General features: G+C 40.9%; 1 protein-coding gene across 2 annotated transcripts in view; it reads left to right on the forward strand.

The window, feature by feature from the left end:
* Nucleotides 1–8803, forward strand: part of SRPX (sushi repeat containing protein X-linked) — a 169341-nt gene extending 160538 nt beyond the window's left edge. Inside the window, exon 10 of one of the 2 annotated variants that reach the window (XM_052663489.1) lies at nt 8425–8803. In XM_052663489.1, the coding sequence (XP_052519449.1) occupies nt 8425–8608 (184 nt within the window). In that variant the 3' untranslated portion in view covers nt 8609–8803. The remainder of the gene's footprint in view (nt 1–8424) is intronic. The other variant, XM_052663490.1, reaches the window with a different exon arrangement.
* Nucleotides 8804–13806: the final 5003 nt, after the last annotated feature.

Genomic DNA, 13806 nt, shown 5'->3' on the forward strand with positions numbered 1-13806 from the left:
TGATGCCATCTAACCATCTCATCATCTGTCGCCCCATTCTCCTTCTTCCCTCAATCTTTCCCAGCTTCAAGGTCTTTTCCAAAGACGTGATTCTTTCCATCTGGTGGCCAAAGTATTGGAGCTTCAGCTTCAGCATCAGTCCTTCCAATAAATATTCAGGGTTGATTTCCTTTAGGATTGACTGGTTTGATTTCTTTGCTGTCCAAGGACTTTCAAGAGTCTTCACCACCATACTTCCAAAGCATCAATTCTTCTTTGATCAACCTTCTTTATGGTCCAACTCTCACATCCATACATGATTACTGGAAAAGTGATAGCTTTTACTAAACAAACCTTTGTTGGCAAAATGCTGTCTCGGTTTGTCAAAGCTTTTTTTTCCCCCAAGGAGCAAATGTATTTGATTTTTGAGGCTGCAGTCACCATACACAGTTATTTTGGAGCTCAAGAAAATAAAGTCTGTCACTGTTTCCACCTTTTCTGTATCTATTTGCCATGAAGTGATGGGACCAGATGCCAGGATCTTAGTTTTTTGAATGTTGGATCTTAACCCAGGTTTTTCACTCTCCTCTTTTACCATCAACCAGTCTCTTTAGTTCCTCTTCACTTTCTGCCATTAGGTTGGTGTTACCTGAGGTTATTGATCTTTCTCCTGGCAATCTTGATACCAGCTTGAGCTTCATCTAGCCCAGCATTTCGCATGATATACTCTGCATAGAAGTTAAATAAAAAAGGTGACGGTATATAGCCTTGAAGTATTCCTTTCCTAATTTTGAACCAGTCCATTGTTCCATGTCCAGTTCTAACAGTTGCTTCTTGACCCGCATACAGGTTTCTCAGGAGGCAGGTATGATTATCTGCTATTCTCATCTCTCTGAGAATTTTCCCCAGTTTGTTGTGATCCACACAGTCAAAGGCTTAGGATAGTCAACGAAGCAAAAGTAGATGTTTTTCTTGAATTCCCTTGGTTTTTGTATGATCCAAGGGATGTTGGAAATTTGATATCTGGTACTCTTTGTTTTCTAAACAAAGCTTCTATGTCTGTAAGTTCATGGTTCATGTACTGTGGAAGCCTAGCTTGAAGGGTTTTGAGCATTATCTTGCTAGTATGTGAAACGAGTGCAGTTGGACAAGTAGTTTGAACATTCTTTGCCCATTTTTTGGATTAGAAAGAAAACTGGCCTTTTGCAGTCCTGTGACCACTGCTGAGTTTTCCAAATTTGCTGGCATATTGAGTGCAGCACTTTCACAGCATCATCTTTTAAAATTTGAAATAGCTCAACTGGAATTCCATCACATCCACTAGCTTTAGTCATAGTAATGATTCCAATGGCCCACTGGACTTCACACTCCAGGATGTCTGGCTCTAGGTGAGTGATCACACCTATGTGGTTATCCAGGTCATTAAGACCTTTTTTGTACAATTCTTCTGTATATTCTTGCCATGTCTTCTTAATATTTTCTGCTTCTCTAATGTCCATACCATTTCTGTCCTTTACTGTGCCCATCTTTGTATGAAATGTTCCCCTGGTCTCTCTCATTTTCTTGAAGAGATCTCTAGTCTTTCCCACTCTATTCTTTTCCTCTATTTCTTTGCAGTGTTAGTTTAAGAAGGCTTTTTTTTTTTTAATCTCTCCTAGCTATTATTTGGAACTCTGCTTTCAGATGGGTATATCTTTTGTTTTCTCCTCCTTTGCCTTTTGCTTGTCTTTCAAAACTATTTTTAAGGCCTCCTCATGAGACCATTTTGTCTTGTTGCATATCTTTACTGGAGGAAAATTTTGGTCACCACCTCCTGTACAATGTTATGAACATCTGTTTGCAGTTCTTCAGGCACTCTGTCTACCAGATCTAATCCCTTGAATCTGTCACTTCTACTGTATAATTGTAAGAGATTTGATTTAGGTCATATCTGAATGGCCTAGTGGTTTTCCTTTCTTTCTTCAATTTAAGTCTATATTTTGCAATAAGCAACTCATAATCTGAGCCACAGTCAGCTCCCTGTCTTGATTTTTGTACAATATACTACTGGAGAAAAGCAGAGAAATAGCTCTAGAAGAAACGAAAAGGCTGAGCCATAGCAGAAATGATGCCCAGTTGTGGATGTGTGTGGTACTGAAAATAAAGTTGGATGCAGTAAAGAATCATATTACATAGGAACCTGGAATGTTAGTTCCATGAATCATCGTAAATTTAACATGGTCAGACAGGAGGTGGCAAGACTGTGCATCAACTTTTTAAGAATCAGTGATCTAAACTGGATGAAAATGGGCAAATTATATCAGATAACCATTATATCTACTACTGTTGGAAAGATTTTAAGATTTGCTTGTTAGTGTATAGAAATGCCCAAGATTTGTGTATATCCATTTTGTATTCAGAAGTTTTACTGAATTTGGTTTATTAATCTAACAGTATTTTGTTGGAGTCTTTAGGGTTTTCTATATATAACATCATGAAATCCAGAAATAATGAGTTTTATTTTCCAATTTGGATGTCTTTTTTCTCTTTTTGTTGTGTACCAAGTCTGGCTAGGACTAACACTAGCATGTTGAATCCAAGTGGCAAGAATGGGCATCCTTGTCTTGTTTCTGATCTTAGACTAAAAGCTTTTAGCTTTTTACCATCGAGTATAAACTTAGCTGTGGCCTTGTTTATATATGGGCTTTATAATGTCAAGATTTGTTCCCACTATACCCACATTGTTGAGAAAGTTTTTATCATAAATGGATGGTGAGTTTTGTCAAATGCTTTGTCTGAAACTATTGGGATTATATGATTTTTATCATTCATTTTATTAATATGGCATAACATGATTGGTAGATGTTGAATCATCTTTGCATCTTGGAAATGTATAAATATGTTGAATTGTTTTACAAACGTTGAGGATATTTGCATTTGCATTCACCAGGGATGTTGGCATGTAATTTTCTGGTGTCCTTGTCTGGTTTGGGTTACCAGCAAATGATGGCCTTGTAAACTGAGTTTTAAAATGGAACCTCCTCTCCTAGTTTTTGGAAGAGTTTGAGAAGGTTTAGTATTCTTCTTTGAATGAAGGTAGAATTCAGTTGTGTAACCATCTGGTCCTGGGCTTTTATTTGTTGGGAGGTTTTTGATTAGTGATTCAATCTTCTTAATAGTAATTAAAGAGTTTCTATTTGTTCATAATTCAGTCTTGAAGGGTTGTATTTTTCTAGGAATTCATCCACTACTAGGCTGTCAAATTTCTTGGCATTTAAATTTTCACAGTAGTCTCTTGTTCTTTCCATATCTGTGATATCAGTTGTGAGTCTCTTTCATTTCTGATTTGTATTTGAATCCAAACTGTCCTGGTGAGTCTACCTAAAGTTTTATGAATTTTACCTTTGGAAAGACCCACCTCTTGTTGCAGTGGTCTTTTGTCTTTTTTGTCTCTCCATTTATATCTTCTCTGATCCTTATTATTTCCTAACTTTCTAGTTGTTTCAGATGTCAAGTTAGGTTTGAGATTTTTGTTTTGATAAGTATTTATTGCCCTGAACTTCTCTCTCAGAACTGCTTTTGATGCATTTCATAAGTTTTAGGATGTTTTATTTCCATTTTCATTTGACTAAATATATTTTATTTCTATTTGAGTCACTTGTTGTCCACTAACACACTGTTTAATTGACACATTATTCTTAACTGTTTCTAGTTTTCTTCTTATATTTTATTTCTAAGTTTGATACATTATGATCAAAGGAGATGCTGTCTATGATTTTAATCATCTTGATTAAGGATCTATCCTGTAGAATGTTCCATATGCACATGAAGAATAGATATTCTCTTGCTTTCAATGGGATGTTGTGTATATTTCTCTATGAAATCCACAGTTTCATGTGTTTAAGGCTGTTCTGTTACTGAGCTTCCATCTGGATATCTGTCCATTGTTGTAAGCTGCATATTAATGTACCCTACTATCATTATCCTTGCACTTCTCCTTTTACGTCTGTTAATATTTGATATATATATATGTGTGTGTGTGTGTGTGTGTGTGTGTGTGTGTGTTGCTATGCTGGTTATCGGAGAAGGCAGTGGCACCCCTCTCCAGTACTCTTGCCTGGAAAATCCCATGGGTGGCAGAGCCTGGTAGGCTGCAGTCCATGGGGTCGCTAAGAGTCGGACACAGCTGAGCGACTTCACTTTCACTTTTCACTTTCATACACTGGAGAAGGAAATGGCAACCCACTCCAGTACTCTTGCCTGGAGAATCCCAGGGATGGGGGAGCCTGGTGGGCTTCCATCTATGGGATCACACAGAGTTGGACATGACTGAAGCGACTTAACAGCAGCAGCAGCAGCAGCAGCATGCTGGTTATATACATTTACAAATGTATAAATTCCCTCCTCTCTCCTGGAATCAAACCCATGACCCATGCATTGGGAACCAAACTCCTAACCACTATACCACCTAGGACTTCCCAAACATCAAGCTCCTTCTTTCATCCTTGCTCTGAGACACAGAGGTATAAAACTAAAGAAGCTGCTTTGAATGATGGCTGACAGTATAGAGGGCAGGATAAGGTTGGGTAATAGAAATCTTCTTGCATTAGGAATTGTAATTACCTATTCTTGGACTGTCCTGTCCTGGAACACAAGGTTGGGTTAGTATGTTTTCATTGTTAGGAAAGATTTGGTGGACTTAGAGACACAGAGCCAGTTTCACGGGTGTGTGATCTATGCAACCACACAGGTCTCCACACTGAAAAGGGTCTTGTTTTTGGTGTAATGGCATGATGTTACCATCTTGACCTTCTTAATTTTTTCTGGCTTCTATTGCAACCTAAATTTTTATTTAGCCTAAGTTTTTTTTTGACAATTGTCTGTTTTATATTTTAATTTTAGTAGAATATAGTTGATTTACAATGTTGTATGTTTCAGGTGTACAGAAAAGTCATTCACTTACACATATATAAAAAATATAAATATATATTTATTCAAGAAATATTTTCTCATACAGGTTATCACAGAATGTTGAGTAGAGATTTCTGTGCTATACAGTAGGTCCGTGTTGGTTATCTATCTATCCTATATGTTTCTCTATATAGAAGAACATATATTCCTTTGTTTCTTCATTTTAGTTGGCTCTCTGTTGGTTTCTGTGCATTAGCTGCAATGGGCACTTCTAGTCTTGAAGGACTGGCCCCAGGTAGGAGATGAACCCTAGTTTCTCTCGCAAACCTTTGTGATTGTCCAAGGAGCTTATTTTAATTTCAGTAGTTCCCAGTGTTTGAGGGTGTGCCAAGACCTGTTAATGCTCCAGTGGAGAGGATCAGTGAGCACTTAGATTCAGGCTGATTGGAAGGCAGACCTGCAGGCAGCAGCTTTTAAAGTATGCAGATACAGTCCTTAGGGACTGCAAGCAAAAGGCCCTGTTGGCCACCAGGGCCATGGGGGTGGAGGGGTGGTAGACGGTACCTGCTGGCTTTAGTATGGCAGAAAGAACACAGGAAAATGTCTATCCTGGGTGGACCATGGAGGTGGCAGTCGGCCAGAAAAAGAGGTAAGAGATGGTTTCTGCTGGCTTTCACCCGGTAGAGGGAGTTTGAAAATTGCTCACACCAACATACCCCTGGCCCCTCAGTCTGCTTACTTAAGATTATCAAATGAGCCTATTCACATAAAGTCTGGGTACTTTTAAATGGATACTTCTACACTGTGTCTTGGGGTGCATTAGTCTTCACTTCAAGAACTCTTTCTGAGTTTGTGACAGCTCAGCAGCTCTTATGGGATGAGCCCCACTGGTTTGGAGAGATATTTGGGGGTTGTCTCTCTGCGGCAGGTCTTAAATGCTGGAGAGCCTGCTGTGGGAGAGGAACTGTCTACTCCTCAGGGAGAAACTCCAGGTTATGAGTGCCCTCCTGACTGCTGGTCCTCACACATGGGTGGGGACTGTGACTGGAGATATTGCTGGGGTTTTGGTCAAAATTGTCTCTCACCCTTTTATGCCTACTTTGATGTGATTTCCTTCTCATTTTCCTGACATGCAAAAGTCACTCTCCTAGTTTTTAGTTTTTATTTTTTTTTTCTGTGGAAATTGTATGTAGATTTGGTGTGTCAATGGGAAGAGGTAAGTTCAGACTCTTCCTACACTAGGATTTTGAACTGAAACCTCCCTTAGTGTTTTGTCTAGTTCTGTAGAACTTGCTCTGAAATTCATATCAACCTGATATTTGAGTAACTCTGAAATATTGCTGGTACCATCCTTCATCCTGTAGGATGTCTTATCTCCAAAAGTTCTGTGGTTTCTTAGCCATGGTGGGATGCATTTCTATACCTGTTGGTAGCCTGCTGATCTGACAACTCCTCTCTTCTCATGGCAGTTTTCCCTCTTAATATTCTGTGTCAATCAAGGCACAAGGCCCACAGGAAGAATGTGTGTGGTAGCAGCAGATGGTGGCACCATGGGGGATTTCTGTCCTAACTTAAGTACTGTGACAGCAAATGCTCCGATTCTATATTGGTCACCCTCTCCCATCGGCTCCAGCCACCACAACATTGCCTAGTTCCTTTTTCCTTCCAAATGTACTTCTCTCTTGTTTCCTATTCTGTTCTTTTAAAATCCCCCTTTACTGTCAGCAGTTTAGCTGCTGCGTGTACCTATATACCTATGTGCACGTGGGGAGATAAAGACAGGTAGGTGTGCATCACCTGTGTCCAACTCTTTGAGACCCTATGGACTGTAGCCCCCCAGCCTCCTCTGTCCATGGAATTGTCCAGGCAGGAATACTGGAGTGGGTTGCTATTTCCATCTCCAGGGGATCTTCCTGACCCAGGGATCGAACCCGTGTTTCTTACGTCTCCTGCATTGGCAGGTGTGTTCTTTACCACTAGCATCACCTGGGAAACCGCTAATTAGTCTTCTTTTTAAAGAGGCAGAGAAGTTTAGTTCTCCATTCTAACATCACTTGCATGCTCAAGATTTGAATGTTCCCAAACTCATTAATGCACTTCTTGAGGTCATCTACTCCCAAGTTCTCCTTTTACCACCACGAGAAACCATGGGAGATATGGTAATGCTGTCTTTTATTTCTACTCACTAGAAGTGGACAGAGGAGCCTGGAGGGCCACAGTCCATGGGGCCACCAAGAGTTGAACATGACTAAGCAACACACACAAGTGGATGAACAATTTAGTTTCCCACTGGGATAAAACAAATGATTCTCATCTCTCCTACAACTATCAAAAGCCAGAAGAGGGACTTCCCTGGTGGTCCAGTGGTTAGGACTCTGTACTTCCACTGCAGGGAGCACAGGTTCAGTCCCTGGTTGATGAACAGAGAGCCTGTATGCTCAGCCAAAAAAAAAAAAAAAGAAAGGCAGAATAAAGTATAGTCAGCTTGGATTTTGAATAATGATTTTTTTCCCTTAATCTATTTGTGTGAGGGAAAAAAGTCACTTTAAATCCAGATGGCAGTATGTACTCTATCTTGAGATTATATGTGAGATGGTCTCTTCTCCAGATTTTGTTGTGTAGCTGAGTGGGCTCCTCCCCCCGCCCCAAACTCATCTGTTTGCTTTCCCTGGCTTTTTTTCATCTAAACAGGTTTCTAATGAAATACATTACTTTATACATTTGAAATTCTAATGGGGTAGAACAGAAAAAACAGGCCCTTGAAACCACTTCAAATGCTTTTTGAAATTACTTGATGTATTAAAAAAAAATAATCACCCAAGTGAATAAAACTAGGGTGAAGAGCAAGTTCTGTCCCCCCTTATGCAGTTGTGAGCTAGATGGGCCACAGCTGGAATGTTTGGAACATAATTTCAATTAGCTTCACCTAGACTTGGCAACTACACCACCACCAGGCCAGGATTGTTCAACCACGGCACTATGGACAGCGGGCTGTTCTGTCCATTGTAGGATGGCAGGCAGCAGCCCTGGCTTCCTACCATTAGAGGCCAGTTGCACCCATCACACATGGTGAACACCAAAACTGTTCATACAGAACCAAATGTCCCCTGGGGGCCAAAATCACCCCTGCTGATAACCAGTGGCTCTATTGCCTCTGTGGTTGTGCAAACCTCATCTGCAATTAGGGGTTGACTCCAATATAAAACAAAAAATTGTTAGCGTTGTTGAACATGCCTTGGAGCAACTGTTGGTACATAGCACCATTGCAGGTCTAAAGTCTTCCTGCCATTACAGTCTAAAGCTGTCCTACTCAACCAGTAGAGTGAATGCAGCTTCTAATTCAGTAGGTTGGGTGGCGGGTGGAGGGGTGGTGCCTGGGATTCTCCATTGTTAAGAAGTTCCCATGCGATGTACCACACTTTGACAAGAAAAGGTCTAAAGGATAATTGAGTCCTTAGTGGTATTAAGCCTTTTTGTGCACACAGGTTCACTCTAGGATTCTGGTTCACCAGGCCTTGGGAAGACAGTTCTGACCTAGTCTTCTCTTTGTCCTAGGCTGTTACTGCGAATTCCACTCTATTCCTTCAGCATAGTGGTACTGGATAAGCATGGCGTGGACAAGGAGCGCTACGTCTCCCTGGTGACGCCTGTGGCCCTCTTCAATCTGATCGACACTTTCCCCTTGAGAAAAGAGGAGATGGTCCTGCAAGCAGAAATGGGCCAGACCTGCAACACCTGATGGGCTGTGTCCTCTCTCAGTAGTGCCTCTTCTCTCTACATCGAGCTACACGCACAGAAAGGCCTGAACAATATCCTTGATGTACAGATTTTTATTTGTAATTTTTAAAGTCTATTTTATTATTATAAGCTTTCTTGGCACTTAATTTTGCACTGCTTTTTGTACTTTGTAGCAAAAACTGAATATACTTACTCTGTTAATTCCATCATGGCTGGTTACTTTGGTAGAGAAACTAGAAACTACAACTATATACAGGCTTCCCATGCATTTATACAGTGTGACACGTATATATCTTCTGTTTTATATAAAACTTACTAATAAAATATTTTAGAGCAAATGTGCTAAAAATCATTTTTTCTCAAGCACTAGCCATACTTGCTCAGTGTGGTCACTGGTCTTCAGACTGTGACTATTGGTGTTTTAGGAATGGAAAAATTAAGTCTCAGGAGGAGCTCAGTTGAGCTGAGAGAGCTGAACTTTCAAGTGTCAGAGGAGCCCCTAAAGCAACAAGCTGGCAATGAAAGAGGTAAGACTTTTATCATTTACTGTGCTGCTATAACCAAGAAGCTAAAACTGGAGCTTCCATCTTCTATTTTTCCATCTGCATTCTCTCCAGTGGACCAGTGGTCACCAGGTGAAAGCTCAGGTGGGTTACAAAGACATGAGGTCGTCACATTGTTGAGGGAGACCCAGCTCTGGCAGCTTTATGGACTCTGGGGTCATGGAAGGATGAGCAGCCAGGAGTGGGAAAATACTGGCTCCTGAATCGGGGGGAAAGCTTCCCTCCCTTCCTCCTGTAAGGCCCCAGGAGAGGAACGTGAAGACCTCTGCTCAAGGCCTCAGAGACCTAGGAATGCAGTCACTTGGGCTAGGAATACAAATATGTGACAGGACACTTCCAGTCCTTGACTACAGTTCCAGCCAGTGGCTGTGATTCATTGACTGTATACCACCAGTCTGTGTGGGGCAAGCAGCTTCCCCTCATGAGGCCTTCCAAGGGAAGGCTCTGTATTAGTATTTGCCGAAGGTCAGGCCTGAAAAACCATACTTTTACAACTAGGAGTTGGACTCTTTCAACTCTCATAAGCAAACCCTGATCCAAACTGATATCCTGAAACTGAAGGGAAAATTTCAATCAATTCCTGAACAAATAACTAAATCAATGATGGAAAGTCCAAATTCCAACCTGGAGGTTTAAAACTAGAAGCAGATTTGACACTTTTGAACATTAGACAGTGATTGCTATCCTGTGAATAGGTTTATATTTCATTTACAAATGATTTTTCCCCTAGTAGCTGCTCTTTGACCTCTGTCTTCCGCAAATGTATCTATCAGATGAAAGGTCAATGACATGATTGGGAAAGGAAGATTAACCAATGGTGAGTATGTGAAGCCATGAACATTTCAAAAGACCACTTGTCACAATTCAGTAAATGTATCAGCCCACGTTAAAGCTCTCCTGTCTGTGCAAAGCCAGCCTGTGCCCTTTGCCCCATACATGAAAGATCTAAGGCTTGAAGATGGGCTAATATTTAAGGAGCTGCTCAGATTTCTTCAAACAAGTCTTCTGTTCTGTTCTATTCTATTACAGACATTTTGCCTAATGAGATATAGACTATTTGAAGAATGAGTACACTGTGGTATGTCATGGTACGTGAGTCTTACCTTTTTCTCTCCTCCCCTCTAACTTGTAGTTCAGCTCAGTTGCTCAGTCATGTCTGACTCTTTGCAACCCCATGAATCGCAGGACACCAGGCCTCCTTGTCCATCACCAACTCCCGGAGTTTACTCAGACTCACGTCCATCGAGTCGGTGATGCCATCCAGCCATCTCATCCTCTGTCGTCCCCTTTTCCTTCTGCCCCCAATCCCTCCCAGCATCTGGACATGCGTAAATAAATGAAAGAACCTTTGCACAGGCCAGCAAAGACATCCGTCCATCTGTGCATACGAAAGTGAGTAAATAGGAGCTCAGAAGAGGCTACCGAGGTAAAGGGAACTGCAGAAGCAGCAGTGGAAACATCAGTGGTGGCCTCTCTAGCAAAGGAAGTGAAGGTCTGTCAGGCCATGGGGGCTACAGCTGGAGGCTCCCTTTGCTCTTCAGCAAAATCCTGCATAGCTGAAGTGAGACGTCCACAATTGTGGGGAGGGAGAGGGAAGAAGGCAGACCAAGGGAACTAGAGGAATGTATCTCCTGCTGTCTGCCCTGAGATGCCCACCACCCCCTACTCGAAGATTCCCCCGACCAGGCCATGGGCACCCAAAGCCCCCAGTACGTACACATCTCACACTCTGCTGCCACCTTTTTAAAAAAGTTTTTCCCACCATTGTTTTTTCCCTATATACACTCCCAACCCTAGCAGGGAGTTGATTCCTCTACTAAGGACTAAAACTTTTGCTATAGCGCCACCTTCTGGAAAGCAGAAGGAAGGCTCTTAACTACTAATCTGAATGGAAGTAAACAAAATCTTACCTAAATAAGAAAGGTGCTCCCTATGACAGACAAGGCAGCAGAGGCTCTCAAACACTATAAAGAAAAAACTCATAGTAACATGGTATCACATAAAGAAGATGACAATTCTCCAGCAACCGAGGCCAAAGATACAGAATATTGCAATCTAACAAAGAAATCAAAACAGCACTTCTGTGAACTCAGGAATAAAATGAACGAACAGGACTATTTCACCAAAGAGACTGAGATTCTATAAAGAATAGAGAAATAAGAAAAAATGTATCAGAAAGCATTTGAAATAGAGATCAGATGGAAAAGAGAATAAATAAGCTTGAGGACTGGAATTTAGAAATGATATGAGTATAAAAGCGGAGAGAGTTAAGATTAATGGGTATACCAGAAGAAGAAGGGAGATGTGAGCAGAGGGCTTAAAGTAACAGTAGCTGAAAACTTACCAAATCTGGACAAGGAATTGTATTTACAAGTCCTTGGAGCTAATAGAACCTTATCATCTCAATGCAAAAAGACTTTCTCCAGGACACATTATAATAAAACTGTCAAAAGTCAATGAAAAAGAATTTCAAAGGCAGCTAGGTAAAAGATGAGAGCAGCCCACAAAGGACCCCCCCCCCCAACCCATATTAGGGTATATTAGTTGCTCAGTTGTGTCTGACGTTTTGCGTCCCTATGGATTGTAGCTCAGGCTCCTCTGTCCATGGGATTCTCCAGGCAAGAATACTGGAGTGGGTTGCCATTTCCTTCTCTAGGGCATCTTCCAGTCCAGGGATTGAACCTGGGTCTCCTGCATTGCAGGTAGATTCTTTACCATCTGAGCCACCAATGAAGCCGAATTAGTGTATCAATAGGTTTCTCAAAAGAAGCTACAGGCCAGGAGAATCTGGAATAGCATGAAACTTCTGGAATAATATATAAGGAATAAGCTTCCTGATACTAGACTTGGCAATGATGGTTTTTTCTGGCATGGCACTAAAAGGACAAACAACAAAAGCAAAATCATCAAACTCAAAAACTTTTTCACAGCAAATAATCAACAAATATTTGCAAATCACAGAGCTGATATGAGATTAATATGCAAAATACATAAAGAACTTATTCAACTCGATAGCACAATACCAAACCAAGTGGACAGAAAATCTGATAGACATTTTTCCAAAGAGTACATCAAAATGGCCAAGAGGCACATGACAAGACCCCCAGTTCACTATTCAGCAGGAAAATCAAGATCAAAGCAACTAGTTATCTCATACCTGTTAGAATGCCTGTCTTCAAAGGAGACAGAGACAACACATGCTGGTGAGGATGTGGTGAAAGGGAATTAGTCCAACCACTATGGACAATATGAAGGTTCCTCAAAAAATTAAAAATAGATCCATCATAGAATCCAATAATCCCCCTTCCATGTACCCAAAGGAAATGAAAACAGGATTTTGAAGAGATAATAGGCACACCCATGCTTATTGCAGCATTATTAACTATAGCCAAGATGTGAAGATAAGCCACATGCCTATCAACAGATGAATGGAAAAAAAAATGTGGCATGTATACCATAATGGAATAGTATTCAGCCATGAGAAAGGATGATACCCAGCTCTCTGTGACAACATGAATAGACCTTGAGCATATTATACCAAGGAAGAGAAACCAGAGAAAAATAAGTACTGCATGATATCACCTATATGGGGAAATTAAAAAGTCAAACATGTAAAGACTAGAGTAAAATGGTGATTACCAGTGGGTGGAACATAAAACTGATGTTGTTTAAGGGCACAAACTTATAATGAGTAGTAAATACTCATAATTCTATGACATTTAATTCAAAGTATAATGAATACAGACAAATAATATATACTAAAATGATATAAAGTGATAAATACTGCTACAATGGCAATCATATTGCAATATTTAAATATAATAGCACCTTAAATCCACAAAATGCTGTATGTCAAATTTGCTCAATAAAAAAGTACATAAATGCATGCATGCATCTGTATACATATCCTACAACAAACTTTGGGGCCATTTCAAAATAATAGCCTGTCTTCTAGAGGACTGGTTGCTCACAGCAAATCTTACAGGATATTTCTATGTGCCTTTTGGACCCCAGAAAAACAATCCTCAGTTATGTCTGGTCACACCGTTTGGCACAGCAGCACTCTTACTGATGTGCATGCGTGTGTGTATAATAAAGGGGCAGGTGAATAAATTGGCTGAATTCAGACTCTGCTTTGGTAGATAGCAGCTGGAGTCTCAGTTCAGTTCTTTTAAACTTCACTGGGCTACTTGGAACCTGCCCCCCACTCCTCACCTGCATATGAGTGGCACAGTGATCTGTGAGAAATGCAGGTAGTTTACACACAGAATCAGGAGCTCCCCTTCTTGCTCCTTACTTTTGGCTATCTCCTTTCTGAGATTTCCCTTCTGACTTCTCAGTTGCCATGGTTGCTCTTTCCGTCTCTGGTGGCACTTCAAACCATTTAAGACTATCTTCAGTAAGGCCTCCTCCCTAAGATCAGCCTGGTGCACACAGCAACCAGCCCTTACACAAAACCCAGCAAACCCTGATGACTCACATAGTATATGTGCCCTCTTCCAACTGATGACTGCCCTCCAGTATCTGCCTGCATTTTGGTCACTCTCCAATTCCTGCAGATAGCTATTTTCTATATTTTGTCCACATATAATTAATTGTTTGTGGGAGGCAGGTCTAGGAGGAGCTGCTGGACCAT

The sequence above is a fragment of the Budorcas taxicolor genome, chromosome X (assembly GCF_023091745.1).
Source record: "Budorcas taxicolor isolate Tak-1 chromosome X, Takin1.1, whole genome shotgun sequence".
Taxonomy (NCBI): Eukaryota; Metazoa; Chordata; class Mammalia; order Artiodactyla; family Bovidae; genus Budorcas; species Budorcas taxicolor.